The sequence below is a fragment of the Schistocerca gregaria genome, chromosome 1 (assembly GCF_023897955.1).
Source record: "Schistocerca gregaria isolate iqSchGreg1 chromosome 1, iqSchGreg1.2, whole genome shotgun sequence".
NCBI classification, from domain to species: Eukaryota; Metazoa; Arthropoda; class Insecta; order Orthoptera; family Acrididae; genus Schistocerca; species Schistocerca gregaria.
In genome coordinates this window covers 1,038,960,378-1,038,976,890 of record NC_064920.1, presented here as the reverse complement: position 1 = coordinate 1,038,976,890, position 16,513 = coordinate 1,038,960,378, and the positions used below count along the sequence as shown (strand labels likewise).

The 16,513-nt window shown below is 43.3% G+C and overlaps 1 protein-coding gene across 3 annotated transcripts in view; it reads left to right on the top strand.

Annotated features, from left to right (window-relative positions):
- The window catches only part of LOC126279690 (ras guanine nucleotide exchange factor P), a 564,449-nt gene that overhangs the window by 166,972 nt on the left and 380,964 nt on the right, over positions 1-16,513 (top strand). The window contains exon 1 of one of the 3 annotated variants that reach the window (XM_049979701.1): positions 3,559-4,127. The exons of the other annotated variants lie outside the window; for them this stretch is intronic. Within the exon in view, the coding sequence (XP_049835658.1) occupies positions 4,077-4,127 (51 nt within the window). The 5' untranslated portion in view covers positions 3,559-4,076. Of the gene's footprint in view, positions 1-3,558; positions 4,128-16,513 lie in introns of those variants that run through there. 3 annotated transcript variants of the gene reach the window in all.

The window sequence follows — 16,513 nt, the reverse complement described above, 5'->3', positions numbered from 1 at the left end:
GACTGAGCGGGGAGCTACAGTGTTTAGCACAGATCAAACATTTGGTAGGACGTAGGTTCAACCCATTGCGCCGGCCGGAATGACCGAGTGGTTCTAGGGGTGCAGTCTGGAACTGCACGACTGCTACGGTTGCAGGTTCGAATCCTGCCTCGGGCATGGATGTGTGTGATGTCCTTAGGTTAGTTAGGTTAAAGTAGTTCTAAGTTCTAGGGGACTGATGATCTCAGAAGTTAAGTCTCATAGTGCTCAGAGCCATTTGAATTTTGAATCAACCCATTGTCTTTCTGTTCAATTTTAGATCTTCTGTGCGTCTCAAGACTGCTTATGGCAAATGACATGCCCTTTAAAAAGGACACGGCCGATTACCTTCATCACTCGGAGCTTGTGCTCGTTGACGGGACGTGAAATTTCTATTCCTCCCTTCCGACCTACGTACAGCACATTCGATCTGTTGCGAGGTCATATACAGTGCGAAATGGGAAGTGAAATTGTTACAAAATGTTTTCCACCATCGTTGTTGAAAAGATATAAACTTAGAAGTAAAAAGAAAAAGCCAAGAATCCCTCATCGGCCCTATAGTGGTCGAATTTTCGGGAAAACCATAAATTTCTTTTCTTCACCATTCGTTTCAGCTCCTCATCACCACCCGTCTAATCTTTAGCATTCTGCTGCATTATCACATTTCAAAGGCTCGTATTCTCTTCTTGTCGTAACTGCTTATCATCTACGTTTCACTTATGTACAAGGATACTATCCAGGCAAACACTTCAGAAATGACTTTCTTCATCATCATCTTCGTCGTCGTCGTCGTTGTTGTCTTCAAGGATTAGGTCTGTTGGCCTTTTTCCGCCTCAGAATTGTTCATGCCATCTCTTTCCGGGCCTTCAAACTTTCCTTTTGCCACCTGTGTGTATTGTACCGTCGCTTTAGTTATTGTATCATTAGACATACGTTGGACATTGTCTTTCCCCTTCAGTCGATATTTTTCATTTATATTTTTGTAGTAAGTCCATCATTCAGTTGTTGTCTAATATCGGTATTTCATGGCTCGAGAATGAATATCCCGCTACAAAGCGAAGCAACTTCATCTCAAATGATTCGATTCGCCATAATGGTCAGATGTTAGCATCCCACTTTCTCTACCATACAGCAGCATAGATAACGCTATTACTTTGTAGAGAGTAATTAACATTATTTTCCGCAAGTTGCTTTTTATTGTACGTTGTAGCCTACAGTCCCACAGAATTGTATGAATCTGGCTAATTTTAGCTCTACATCATCTGACACGAGAAATTTAAAATTGCACCCTAAATATTTAAGCTCTCTAACTTGTTCAGTTATTTGTCTATAACAATTTTGCCTCTAATGGGTTCCAGTCCCTGAAATGCCATCATATTTATCTTATCTGTCAATATTCTCATTCCGTCTGATTTTGTCCTTTATAAACTGTCTAATGTTATAAGACATATTGTTAAGATAAACAAATTATGTATAAAAGCATATCTGTGGGGGACCTGTTACATTATCTCTGTCAACTACGTTTAGAAACATCTCTTTATCTGCTTGTTTGTATAAGTTATTCTCGATGAGTAGTTTCGAGTGATGTTTAACATGTGTTAGACTCCCCATAAATGGACTAGAAGAAAACTGCAAGCAAAAGTTCTTCAAAAATTTCGCCACTAACTACATATAAAAATCGAAAACTAACTAAAAACTGCACCTTTTTATTTATTGCAATAAAATCAGCAAAACAAAACGGAACCTTACACATCGAAAACACTGCATAAGAGTTGCATAGTACAAAGAAATACACATTTGAAAATAGGAATCATTTCCCGAACGAGTCGTGTAATGTATGAATAAAAGAAAATCGTGACTGGTAGCAGAAAATGTAATTAATACAAACCCATTCTCATTCAGTATTTAGCGGCAATTTGATTCAATTTATGTACTGAAGTTTGAACATTTTCTTCAGCTTCTCCTGTTATAGCTGATCATCAGAAAATAGCATTGTCAAAAAATAAAAATTATAATGTGTTAGAGTGCCATTTAATAAACTCAACCATCTACGAATGATATCGTCAATGTAAACATCAAAAAGAGTTGTTGACAGTGGACAGCCTTGTCTGACCCCTCTTTGATTGATATCGGCAGATTCTGCACCATTATTATTTTTGTATAATGACGGACCTGCCGTTATCAGATGTGCTGGATCTCCCAATTCCTTTAGTGATTCCCATAGCATTGTCCACTTTAGCTTGTCAAATGCCTTTCCACAGTAAATAAAAACGTAGTAAGTTGGCAATCTGAAGTCCCTTCTTTCTGGGTTACTTGTTCAGAAATGAAAACGCAATCAGCACATCATCTACCTTTTCTAAAACGGTATTGTATCTCTAACATAAGTACGAGTATTTTTACTGTTGATCCTAATCTCTTGTTTCTAATGTTAACATACGTTTCATAGCAGGAATTCAGTAGACTCGGACAATGAGTATTGTGATTTTGTGATTTATCGGCTTTGTTGTAAGTAGCGCATACCAAAGGTTCATCCCAATCGTCTGATACATATTCGCTCAGCCAGCAGACATTCATAAAATTTAAGAGTCTATGCTTTAGTTGACCTGATGCATATCTAATCAAGTCGATTTTTATATTATCAGTGAGAGGTGACTTCTTATTTTTTGTTCCTTTTATCACAATTTTTAGCTCTTCCATTGTTACCTGATCTGCAGAGTCGTCGGTATTGGTGTTTACTTCTAGTTGTTCTTCATTACCAGTAAACAGAGATTTGAAGTATTTTAACCATCCCTTTTCGGATATTGCATTTAATTGAGAAGTATCTCGTTTTTGTTTATGCAAGTGCTTCATAATTTTGTATGCTTCATTTTGTCTTCCATGAACATTACGTTCTGTCCCAACTTTACAGTTTAATTTTTCGTATTTCCTTCTTTACTAAATCAGATTTAGTTTTGCAATCTGCTGTGCAGTTCACATTGTTAGGTAATGACAATGATTTTTTTTGTTTTTTTTTCGTAAGAAAAGACTTCCTATCACTTAAAATTTGTATTCAACATTAACAAAATCCTCTTCTTTAGAAGTGCTTTCTCGCTATAACCAGTCTGCCTTTTATTCTGTTTGCTGGGGCCATCAAGTTTGCATCATAAAAGAGAGAAAAGCAGAATTTAAACGTTCAGAGAACTAGACCGTGCGTATGTAAGAGAGCATATCGTAGAACGTTATGGCGACCATTGGTTTCGCTCTTCTTCCGGCACAGGATGTTCACGTTGCATGATATTTCCGTGACAGCGTGGACACGGCTGGGACAGGGCAGCCCAAAGACCACTGTGAACTCAGGGGGAATCAGGGCTCTCGGCGCGCAAGCAGGCCGTGACTCATGGAGCAGGTATTTTCCAGGAACACTGGGCTCCAATTGTTCTGGCGCAGATTTCACTAAGCGCAGTTTTCATGTGTCCATGAGGGACTAGTCACGGCTTGTAAACACCAGGTAGCGCACCTTGCGGAATGGCTAACAGGAAGGTAGGAGCTGCGTAGCGCTAGAAAGTGCCTCGCATCTGGCCCTTCCACAGCTCACAAGTGCCGGGGGCTGTTTCCCCTCCAGGTTTACCGCTGAGGCGGCGAAAATAGCGCTTTCGTAAACGCGCGAACCCCCGTTTCTAGCGCCGGCGGCCGAATGGCGCTCTCGACACCGTTGCGGCACGGCTGACGGCAGGAACCGTTATGCTCATACCAGAGACACTGGAATTTGGGGGTGAGCGCCGTCGTAAGCCTTGGTGAGTGCGAGTGGTGCCTAGGTAAGGGCTGATCTGCGTTGTTGCTACCTGGCTGGCTACGCGCGCAGTGCCAGCTCTGAACGTATTCTCTCCAAATTCCTACAGCCGGTTTCACCACTGATCGAAATGTAGCAGAACGTCTCAAATAATTACCTTATTCGTTGAGGATGATTTAGTGTGTGAAGTGTATTTGAAGTGTTTTGAGTGGACTACCGAAAGGAGTGCCTACGGCGAAAGCAACTTGGGGTGACCGCGGATTCGGTTCTAGCAGCCTGTTTTCTGCTCATGGACTACCACGACTGCTACATGAGGAAGAAACTTATAAAAAGGTGGCAGGTGAGCAATCGAATGTGTGTGTGTGTGTGTGCGCGCGCGCGCGCGCGCACATTTATACAGCTTGACTCCGGAGGTAATTGTACATTCTTTGCGAGGTGATAGTAGCACTGAACAGAAAATTTCATATACACACAGGCTCTATTCCGATCGGTTTCCGAGATATTTGTACATTATTATTTATTTTTCGTATTATTCAAACATTGTCGTTCTTTACAACGGAAAACAGTTGCGTGCAAGAAGTCGAGACAAATAGTTTCATATAGGGGACGCTTATGGCGTATCTAATCGGGAAACAAAATGAAACTGGCCTACGAAAACTACCTACGCTACAGCGTATCGCGCCAGATTTTCATTATTCTCGTACTTCATTCGCGCAAACTATTAGTCCTAGAGAAAAAATTAATAACTTTCTTTTTGCAGGGAATTTAATGTAGCTTAATTTTGTACTTCAACACGTGGAGGGTGTGAATTTGTGGTTATTGAAGAACAAGGCACAAAAAAGATATTAAATGTAGTCTGTCTCGGAAACAAGTTTTTTGTTCAGAATCACTAATACTATCACCCATCAAAGCGTGTACCTTTGCTCCTGACTCACCCTATATTGATATACCCCGTACATGACCAACTCTGCACCATACATAACAGACTTGCATATTGTATTTTACGAGTAATTTCGTTAATTGTTTCGTATGTATAACAATGATGTAGATGAAGCTTCATTGTCAACTCTGTGATTTACTTGTATGTCATTCGTTCGTTTCCTGTTGTGATAATGAAGAAACCATTACTTTTTTCCGGGACAAAGCAAAAACACGCAAACGACATGGTGATGTAGGTGCTTAGATTTCCGCAGTCAGCGTCATTAATCATTAAGATACGCTGAGTGTAGTGGGGATCATGCGGTTTAATGACTATCACTCACCAGCATACACATGGATTCATAAGAAAATAACTGCAACCGTGAGCGAAACGGCGCTGTTATTTATCTTGTGACAGATATTTCACAGTATGATGTAGATTTACACTCAGAAAAAGATTACGTTCAACTCTTCCCGGTAGTTGCAGGGAATTCAATATGAAGCGTTTATAGACCCAAATGAAACGTGGCACAAGTGTAGGTAAAAATAACATCAAATCATAGATTCTTAAAGCTCTTTTTTATTGTAGCTTCTGGGCTACGGGGTGAATTTATTTGAATCTGATTGCGTTGAGACATGTATGCGCATTTTAACTGTCGCATTCTCAGTTGCTTTGACAAACACATAAAACCGTTCCAGTTCCTTACGTTATGTTTAATATTAATGGATTATTATCAACAGCAAGGTTCTATGAAACAGACAGACAATTCGTTTTTTACTGTTACGGCACAAGGAAGGGGCTATAGCCTTGTTGAAACATTTATCACAACATTCCACTGGAATATTCTACGTAAAATGTGGAAAGGTGGATCCAAGACAAGCCGATTGCAATCTAAAACATATTCCTGGTTTCGCGTTCATCATTGTACCTTTTGAAGAAAATTGAATCTGTTAAACTTATTAAGTCGTATTCAAATCTTCTTACGTTGGTAGCGTTTTCTGGGTATGTTCGTCTTTCCTTCTCACTGTTCGCGCGTTTGTTTGCGCGCGCTTGTGTGTGTGTGATATAGAGAGAGAGAGGTTTGACTGCATTAGTGCTACCAACAAATCTAAATACGAAATTAAAGTTTGTAGCGTAAACCGATGTCTACGTTCGCGCCGTCTTTGTCCTTTTTGTTATAAAAACTAAATTTTCTGGGTAAATTCAGAAAAACATAGTTGGATTATGGAAAAGTATCCGACGAATATTTTGAAGCGTGCTTTGTATATACATCGCACGTAAACTACGCAAAATGTTTGGGGGTCCACTTCATAACTTCTACCCTGTTTCAAAAGTTCCAGTTCAGCTTGCCATAATACAAGATCTGTAAGAATCATTTCCAGACATCGAAATGCGGGTGTGATTGATTGATAAGTCACTGTTCTATTTGCTCTGCAACAAACTGTGTTTAGTTTCAGCTTACGTACAGCAAGCCAGGTCGTGATCGCAATAGTGGGTAATGGACTGCAGAACGGCTAACAACATCTTTTTGAAGAAACTGTGATACGAAAATTATGGTATCTGACAACTCAGGGTTAAATAAAATACGCTCTAAGACAAAAAGGAAAAATACATACAACGTAGGAATTGTCCGAGTGGGACGAAAATCGGTAGATGTGAAGTACATGTACAGACAAACGTATGATGACAGTTTCAGGAAAACTGGACGATTTATTCAAGGGAAAGAGCTGCATAAATTGAGCAAGTTGTTGCTAACTTGCCGGCCGCGGTGGCCGTGCGGTTCTGGCGCTGCAGTCCGGAACCGCGGGGCTGCTACGGTCGCAGGTTCGAATCCTGCCTCGGGCATGGGTGTGTGTGATGTCCTTAGATTAGTTAGGTTTAAGTAGTTCTAAGTTCTAGGGGACTTATGACCTAAGATGTTGAGTCCCATACTGCTCAGAGCCATTTGAACCATTTTGTTGCTAACTTGTTGGTCCACAGAAACTCCTGGTGTACACTGAAATATCATTTGTTAGATTTGTAGCAAACTAAAAGGAAGTTTTGTAAAGGTGCAGTGAACTTTTTGACATCAAGCTGAAACGCCGTCAGGTGGCTTTAGTGCAAACCGTGAAATGTACTGACAATCCGGCAGTATATCTATAATCAGCTGGACCTTGTGTTTGACCACAGCTATGTCGATAAGCAAACTTGTGTCAAAAGTACAGTTGCAGTCAACCACACACATAGTGCCGCGTTCTCCCACTGCTATCAGACCACTTCAGTCACGGCGTCTAGTGTGTGAAGATGGGAAGTAAAACACTCAACAAAGAGTAGTAAACAGCTGCAGATCGTCACTTCATTTGAATATTTAGAGGTAGTATTACAAAGCAATATGGAATGGGATGGACGCGAAGTATAGGTAAGAAGGAAGGCGAATAGAAGACTTTTTGTAAAATTTGGGGATATTCCGGAGTACATACTAAGGAAAGTCTAAACATCACACTAGTCGGACATATTCTAGAGCTCAGTTCTTGGATTTTCAGTCCCGTACAACAGTAGGTTTCGTATGAAATCAGAAGCATGTTGCTAAGCTCACAAACTTCCGTATAGGGTACACGAAAGTTAAGAGTTATTCTCAGGGTGTGTAAATGAGAATTTCCGGAAGAAACTCCCTACATTACGGTTGTCCGTTCTCTTCTGGAGTAGTGCTGTGCGTTATGGGATTCATACCAGATAGGACTGAAGGAGAACGTCGAAAAAGTTCGAAGAATGTCAGCTGATTTAGGCACTATAGCGAAATACGGGAAAGACTATCACGGATACGATACGCGAATTGGAGAGGCAATCATTAAAACGAAGGCTTTTTCACACAAGATCTAGTCTGTAGCTCATCCACAACTAAGAGGCATGGTTAATTAATTTCAGTTGTACTAACGAGTTATTCAAACCACGACGGGTTTTGGAACTTTAAAATCCCATCTTCAGGTGTATAAAATTACGTAGTTGGTAATGCATAACAAGGTGTCGGGCGGTTGTGTTTGGCGTTCATTCCGTGCTGCTGCCCGACGTCGGACAGTCTCAAATGTTCAAATGTGTGTAAATTCCGAAGGAACCAAACGGCTGAGGTAATCGGTCCCTAGACTTACACACTACTTAAACTAACTTACACTAGGGACAACACACACACTCACCCATGCCCGAGGGAGGACTCGAACCTCCGACGGGAGGGGCCGCGCGATTCGTGACCTGGCGCCTCAAACCGCGCGCCCACTCCGCGGCGAACAGTCTCCATCTAAGATGTAGGAATCTGGAGCCCTTGCACTGGCTGGCCCAACCACATGTTATGCATTACCAAGTACAATAAACGTACGCACCTGAATATGGGATTTTAACACCCTGAAACTGGTCGTCGTCTGAACAAAGCATTAGTACAACTGAAGCGGATCTCTTTAAATTAAATAAGCAAGCTTTTTCGTTCAACGAAATCTCTCCCGAATATCAAAATATTCTGTTGCCTCCCACCAACATACCGAGAAACAGCCTTCGTAAGAAAATATGAGAAATCAGAGCTGGCACACAAAGATTTAGGTGTACGTTTTTCTCACCTGCTTTTCGAGAGTGAATCTACATCTACCTGATTACTCTGCTATTCACAACAAAGTCCCTGGAAGAGGGTTCAATGAACCACCTTTATGCTGTCTTTCTACCGTTCCACTCTCGAACGGCGCGGGGGAAAAACGAGCACTTAAATTTTTCCGTGCGAGCCCTTATTTCTCTCATTTTATCGTGATCATTTCTCCCTATGTAGGTGGGTGCCAACAGAATGTTTTCGCAATCGGAGGGGAAAGCTGGTGATTGAAATTTCATGAGAAGACCCTTTCGCAACGAAAAACACCTTTCTTTTAATAATTGCAACTCCAATTCACGTTTCATGTCTGTGACACTATCTCCCCTATTTCGCGATAAAACGAAACGAGCTGCCCCTGTTTGTACTTCTTCGATGTCATCCGTCAGTCCCACCTGATGCGGATCCCACACAGCACAGCAGTACTCCAGAATAGGGTGGACAAGCGTAGTGCAAGCAGTCTCTTTGGTAGACCTGTTGCACGTTCTAAGTTTTCTGCCAATGAATAGCAGTGTTTGATTTGCTCTACCCACTATATTATCTATATGATCGTAAATGTAAATGTAAGTAGCAGAATATTCATGAAGATGCAGATGCAGAAGCTATAACAAAAATTCCCGGGAGATGAAAAGCCAGGAGTGTTAGTGGGAATGCACGCATAAGAGTTTCCGACAATTTTGGAAAGTAAGACGAAGACAATACTATACTGAAAGAGTGAGGTACAAGGCCAGTGTCTTCTGAATAGCTTGGCTCGAAATCGCGTTGGCCGCAACAGGCAATAACTGTGGTCACAAATACCGCTTAGGCACGAATTTTAATCTTTTAAAGTTCTAAAAACATTGGACTCCCTGCTGTAGAGTGAAGGATTCCGTCTGTGTTTCCAATGGATTCTTCCACGTGTTTTGTTTCTTCCAGTGGGATATGTGTCAGCTACACTTACGTGCCGAGCGCCACCGCACTTAGCCTGCATTACAGGCCTCGATGCCCTTCTCCAAGACTTGGAGTTTCGTCTTCGGTAGCTTCCTCCAGGGCGACGCCCCCGTACCATTCTGTGAGCCGAGGTGAGGCTGTTCGGTATGCAGCACTCGCGCGGCGCGGATAACGAGTTACAGCTCGCCTCCGATCCGCCGGCATTACCGCCTGATCAAATAAATTATTATAATTTAACAGGGATAACCGGCTTTCATTACGACGTCCCAACAGAGATGTAGCGCAGATAATTATCTTTTATAATAACACGGCGCCGAGGCGAAAGGCCGGGACGCCGACGCTTCCAATTAAATGCGACGAATTACATCTCCAGCATGATTATTCATAAATAGATTTCGGCTGATACGTGTACTTTGCTTTTATAGTTTTCTGTCTTTAATTATAGATCATGATCCGTACGCATGCATACGTAAGCAGCTCGGCTGTCCGTCGCGATTGAGTTTGGAATTTTCGGGCTGTGATCGTCTCGATAAAGGGAATTAAAAGGGATAAGCGGCTCTGCATCGTCGCACAGTTTCTCCTGCACCTTCCTCCAGTAATCCTGAAATCTTTCTCTCTGTACTTGTGATCTTTTTTTTACGGCGAATTTATTCTGGTGTTTACGTTATTGTTAATTTATGGTACAATTTAAATCGTTGAAATCACTCCAAAGCTTCTTCTGGAGGTTACGAAAGCATGATACTCTGTTGCTGGTACACGCGGAGGTCGCTGCTGCAAATTTTTCACCGGAAGAAATTTTCCTGATCGGTATTTGCCCAGTGTGGAGAATCAAAGTGCTGACGTGCAGACGGTAACCACCAGTCCTTGTGTAAAATTTTCTTGACGGGATAAGAACTGGAACCGCCAGCTGTAAGTTTGTTTACTATGCGAAATACACTGACCGAAAAGAGGGCAAAAGCAAAAAAAATAATTAATATAGAGTAATTTTCAGGGATGGGTTTAAATAAAGGGCTCTGAGCACTATGGGACTTAACTTCTGAGGTCATCAGTCCCCTAGGACCAAGAACTACTTTAACCTACCTAAACTAAGGACATCACACACATCCGTGGCCGAGTCACGATTCGAACCTGCGACCGCAGCGGGCGCGCGGTTGGAGACTGAAGCGCCTAGAACCGCACCGCCACCCCAGCCGGCGGGAATTGGTTTGTCTAGATAACATATTTAACGGACTGACATTTCAAGATCACAGATTAATACAAGCGCGAAATAAGCCGTTACAAATGCCAACTGCTGGAAGATTAATAACGATGAAACTACCAGTATGATGATTACAAGTATGCAAACTTGCATGCATTGTGTTGTACAGGTGTCGGATGGCAGTATGTGGGATGGAGTTCCATACGTTCCTTATCTCTTGCATTTGGTCGGTCAACATAGGGTTGGTTAATGCTGTTTGTGGATGATGCTGGAGTTCTCGCCCGAAGATGTCCCATATGTGTTCGATTGGAGACAGATATGGTGATCGAGCAGGCCAAGGCAACCTGTCAACACTCTATACAGCATTTTGGGTTACAATACAGCGGTCTGTTGGAGTCGATTATCCTGAATCCTGAATCCTCAATCCTCGGGACCTTTCATATCAGCGCACACTCCGCTGCAGAGTGAAAATCTCATCCTGGAAACATCCCCCAGACTGTGGCTAAGCCATGTCTCCGCAATATCCTTTCTTTCAGGAGTGCTAGTTCTGCAAGGTTCGCAGGAGAGCTTCTCCAAGTTTGGAAGGTAGGAGACGAGGTACTGGCAGAAGTAAGGCTGTGAGGACTGAGCGTGAGTCGTGCTTGGGTAGCTCAGTTGGTAGAGCACTGGCCCGCGAAAGGCAAAGCTCCCTAGTTGGAGTCTCGGTCCGGCACACAGTTTTAATCTGTCAGGAAGTTTCAGCGCACACTCCGCTGCAGAGTGAAAATCACATTGTGGTCGATTATCCTTTTGGAAAACACCCCTCCAATGTTGTCCCATAAGCGGAAGCACAAGAGGTCGAATCACCAGACTGACGCACAATTTTGCAGTCAGAATGCTTGGGACAACTTCGAGAGTGCTACCGCTGTCGCACCCCAGACCATAACTCTGCGTCTAGGTGTAGTGTGTCTAGCACGCAGCTAGGTTGGCTGGCCCCCTCCTAACCACCACACAGCGGTCGCTGTCACTGAGGCCCTCCACCCTGCCCTCCAATGAGCCTTCATGTGACGCCTATGAAGTAGCAAAATGGTGGTGATTTGTGGTCAGTGGAATGCACGCTACAGTGCGTCTGGCTCGGAGCTGTCCTTGAGGTAACCGATTTGTAACAGTTGGTTGTAGCGCACCAACTGCTACTCAACTTGTTGCTACAGATACAGTGCGATTCGGCACAGCCATACGCCGAACACGATGGTCTTCCCTGTCGGCAGTGCCATGTGGTCGTCCCGACCCCGATCTTCTTGCTGTCTTATTCATTATCGTGGCCAGTGGTGCAGCAGTGGCTACGTTCGCAGAGGGTACATCCAGCTTGTCGTAACCATATTACACAAATTCGCTGAAACGAAGTGTGGTGTTGATCATGGCGTCTTTGTCACCTTAAAGGCGTTACTGGCTAACTTCAACTCACCAAGTCGAATCTCAAAGGTAGCTAACACTCGCGACCGTTACAGCGTGTATTTAAAGCAAACCTGAGTTTCATGCTCATAGTGATGCTATTACCGCCACTCGTAGGTGACTGTCGCGAAATTTGAATAGACATCTTTCTGATGTAGAAACACACCAACTAACTTTCGTTTATGTGGGTAAACTAATTTGTTGATGTTTTGATTTTTTTCCATTAGTGCATATTTTGAGACCTAAATAAATCACTTTTCCATGATCGTCAACAAACCTTATTTTACTTATCCCTTACAGTGTGTGTAGGACTAAGTCCTCCAACAGATCTGTGGTATAAAAGCAATAAAATTAAATATAGATAAGATTGATGCCAAAAAAAATGAAATACCTTGTTGCATATTTCATCCTCAAGTCGTATAAATTAGGTTATAACTAGTTTTGACTTCGTCATCGTCAAAGGATCTGTTTAAAAACTGACAAAAAAGTTGTAGTAAAGTACAGTTAACCTACATTTAAAAAAAAGTGAGTTTAACTTTGTACACAACTATACGTACTTGAATACGTTGCACAGTAACTCTACAAAGTACAGTTGAACACGCCTCCATCGATTTACAGAAACCACCAAAAATCTAAATCTAGATGGCCTACCGGGGATTTGAACCCTGCCTTTCCCTATAGCGAATCCAGAGTTGTAACCTTTGCGCCACCTTGCTTGGTTCTTAACGTTCAAAGAAGATATCTCTTACCTAAGGTGTTTGAGGAAAAGCGCTTTTTACGTACACATTATTTATCACTTATACTTTTTTTATGCTCTGTGATAAATCGTAGCATACACGTTAGAATGACAGCTATCGAATTAAACGAACGTGGCATAAAATAGCAACCGAATCCCTCCAACAAGAAAGGCCACTGGACCTGATGGGATACCATTACGATTTGCTTACAGTATGTGGAAGAGCTCGCTCCTCTTCTACCAGCAGTATGCCACAGGTCACCGGAGCAGCGAAACGTTCCTAGTGGTTGGAAAAAGCGCAGGTCATTTACGTTTTCAAGAAGGATCATCGAGAAGATGCCCATAAATATAGACTTTTATCTCTGCTGTCGAATGTGGCCGAATTTTGGAACATGTTCTATGCCTGCGTATTATGACACCTCCAGAGACCGAAAATCTCTGTAGTAATGTCCGGCTGCTTAGCTGGGTCGTAATGTGCTCGCCTCCCAAGCAAACTGGCCCGCGTTCGATTCCCGGCCAGGTTCGAGATTTTCTCCGTTCGGGGAGTGGGAGTGGGTGTTGTGTTGTCCTCATCATCATTTCATCCTCATCGCCGACCCGCAAGTCGCCAAATGTGGCGTCGAATGAAATAAGACTTGCCCTTGGCAACCGAACTTTCTCGAATAGGAGTCTCCCGAACAACGATGCCATCCGCTCATTTCTTTTTCTGCAAGAATCAGCATCGGTTCCGAAAAGAAGGGTCGTAAGGAAAATTAACCAGTTCGCTCTGTTCATCCACGAGACCCAGAAAGCAGCAGATATCGACGCCCAAGTTGATGGTGTGTCTCTCATCTTTGGACGACCTGCGCTATACTGCAGTCTAATGAGCAGTATACGAGGGTACGGTATAACAGAATGAATTGTAAGAGTTTCTAACAAAAAAAAAAAAAATACATATTGGCATTCTCAACGGAGAGGAACCTATAGATTTAGGAGTTACCTCGGCCGTACCCCAAGAGAGCGTTATAGAACCATTGTTTTTCACAATATACAGGGTGGTCCATTGATAGTGAACGCAGTTGATATCCGTTTGACCTATGGCAGCGCTATCTAGCGGGTCAACCATAGCGCTATCTGGTTTCGCCCTTCAAGCTAGACAAGTTTCGTTCTTTGTAGTTTTTTCGTTTGACGCTTATTTCGTGATATATTTTGACGGGTCACGATCAGTGGACCACCCTGTATATGCGACATAGCGCGTCTGTGATGTGGGCATATAAGTACTGACATGTAGGCAAGGGATTATTGTGGCATTCGAAGGTTTCCGGCTTGCTTGCGGAAAATGCGGAAACGTGAACTATGACGAGTTATTACTGAAGGTGTCGAAACAGGACTGACCTGCTGTTTTTCTTTTCCTGGATACCGATGAACAAATACAGGAGATTGAAGACTGTTTACGGAGCAGCATCTGTGTCGAAAACGACCGTTGTTAAGGGGTGCGCAAGTTTCACGCTGGTCGCGATTCGAAACTAGACGCCGGTCGATCTTGGAGGCCAGCCCTCAACTTGGAGACTCAAGTGGAAGACAAACCAGGGCCCGCCCTATAGTTCTGACCTCTTCTCATGCTACTATCACTCCTTCAGTTCCTTAGAAAAGGCCTTGAAGGGTCGACGATTCACGTTGGACTAGTTTGTGCAGCAGGCAACTACGGACTTCTTCACGCAGCAGGACAAGTTGTTTTACCAAACGGGTACCATCAACCTGATGCATCGGTGGAGTGTTTTGCTCACGATGATTTTGTCTGACTGGGATATCGATTCTAGACTGTTCGATTTTCGGATAAAAACTTTCTGATCGCCTCTTTTAGCTTACAGCCATCTAATGGAATCATCACAGATTTTATAAGCTTAAGAAAACTGTAAAGTCTACATCAGGACGGAGGGATCGAAATTTGAGACAAGCAGTTCTGAGCTATATTTCTATTGTCTTACCACAGATGCTGTCTTACCCCGACAGACAGATTGTTCCCTAGAGAATGAAACACGGAGCTCAACCTTGTGCGACTCGCATCGTCTCCTATTGTTTACCCGCCACGTCACGGCGCGGTCCATTGAGGGTCGCGAGGGAACTTTCACGCTTAATCCGTTTTGTGAATTTATGCATGAGGATTAAACGCGGTAGGACGAAACGTTCCTTTTTTAAGTGAGCCAAGTTTATATTAATTCCCCTCAACAACCCTTCCCTCCCAGAGACGACTTTGTCATCTATCCACCCCAAGCAATTACTTTTTTTTCGTGATTTTACGAGTCAGCAGAGACGCCGTAAGTAAAGAGATTTTGCATTTAGGTGGCTGTTTGTGCTTACTTACGGCTTCTTAACGCATTATTCCGTTTCACTGTTTGAGGAGCCTGTGCGGGTAGCAAGAAATTTATTTTAAATGTAGGAGGGAGCTGGCTGCAAAACAGGGGACACCCTGCGTAGATAGAATCAACGAAGTAACAAATTCAAGTCTACAAGGCGTCGTGCTATACTGATCAGGTCGCGGCATTTTCGACGAGTACGTTCTACTCCTAAAGTTTTACGAATATTAGCAGATGATGGCACTTTGGCTTTAAAGCATTCAGCGTTAACGTTTTTGCTATGAATAACAGTCATTATTAGTGTGAATGTGTTATCAAGTAGATAGAATGAGTGCCGAGCTGTGCAAAACGAGCATCTTTTCTCTTGTCTCGACACCATTTTTAGTAGGACTGAAGTGGGCGTACACTGCTGATACCTAGCGGGAACCATTGAAAACTCGAGAGTTTGCTCTTTCCAAGAGTACGTTGTTCACGCACGTATCTCAAATAACATAATAGTTACGCTTTTTATTAAATCGGGCGATACGCCCGGTATATTGCATGTCTATGTTCTATGTTACAGAAGACATGAAGATGCCAGCAAAGTCTGTCGAAACCGGCTGTCGAAAATAGAGAAATATTTGCGCGCTCTTGGCTTTAGAAAGTTTTTACCAAAATAAACGTGGATGCCTGCATATTGACTGATGTCAGCAGTTCATTCTTCAGCAATGCGCGATGCAATCGTGGCGTTTCTTAACCCACTGTACAGAAAATCCCACCAAAAGGAACTGTCGCAACACCCAGCTGCAGTACAGTTGGATACGGTAAAGACGGGCCTGTGTGGTGGCTGCGCGGTCGGCACACGTGTGGTGTGAAACCGCAGGAGACGGACGCGGCGGGTCGGCCGGCCGGCCCCTTCAGAAGAAGCGCCGCCAGCTGACGTCAGGGATAATCCGCGCCCACGCCCCGGGGCTTACACAGCGGTTCACCGGCGGCCGACTGCGACCTCACTCCGCTCTGCTCTCGTCTCGTCTCTCGGCTGCAGACCATCGCAGCGCAGCGTGCCACGTGGAGTGCTCGCCACCTCCAGCAGAGCAGCCGTTACCTACCCTAGCAAACCCTTGTGATATTTTAACAAAAATAGCAGTCCAATTTATGGAATGTTCCGTCGGTCCTTGCAGAAACGTAAAACGTATTAAAAATTTAAATATACCATATTGATGTTCCACAATAGTATTTGCATGGCATTTTCAATAATAAATGCAACAAATTATTTTCTGCTCAAATTTCGGTTGACAAAAATGCGGAATTTCTTGTGGGACATCTTGGAATAGTCCCGCTTCAGCGCCTATAGCTATATGTAACCATGAAAGTGGCGTCTGCAGCGGAAGAGAGAAATCATTGAGGTCTTTTCCCAGAAAATCTGAGCATCGCAGAAATGCGTAGCGGCTGCAGAATGTCTACGGAGACCTGGCAGTGAACAAAAGCACGGTGAGTCGTTGGGCGAAGCGTCTACATCTAATCTACTTATACATGATTACTCTGCTATTCACATTAAAGTGCCTGTCAAAATGGTTCAAATGGCTCTGAGCA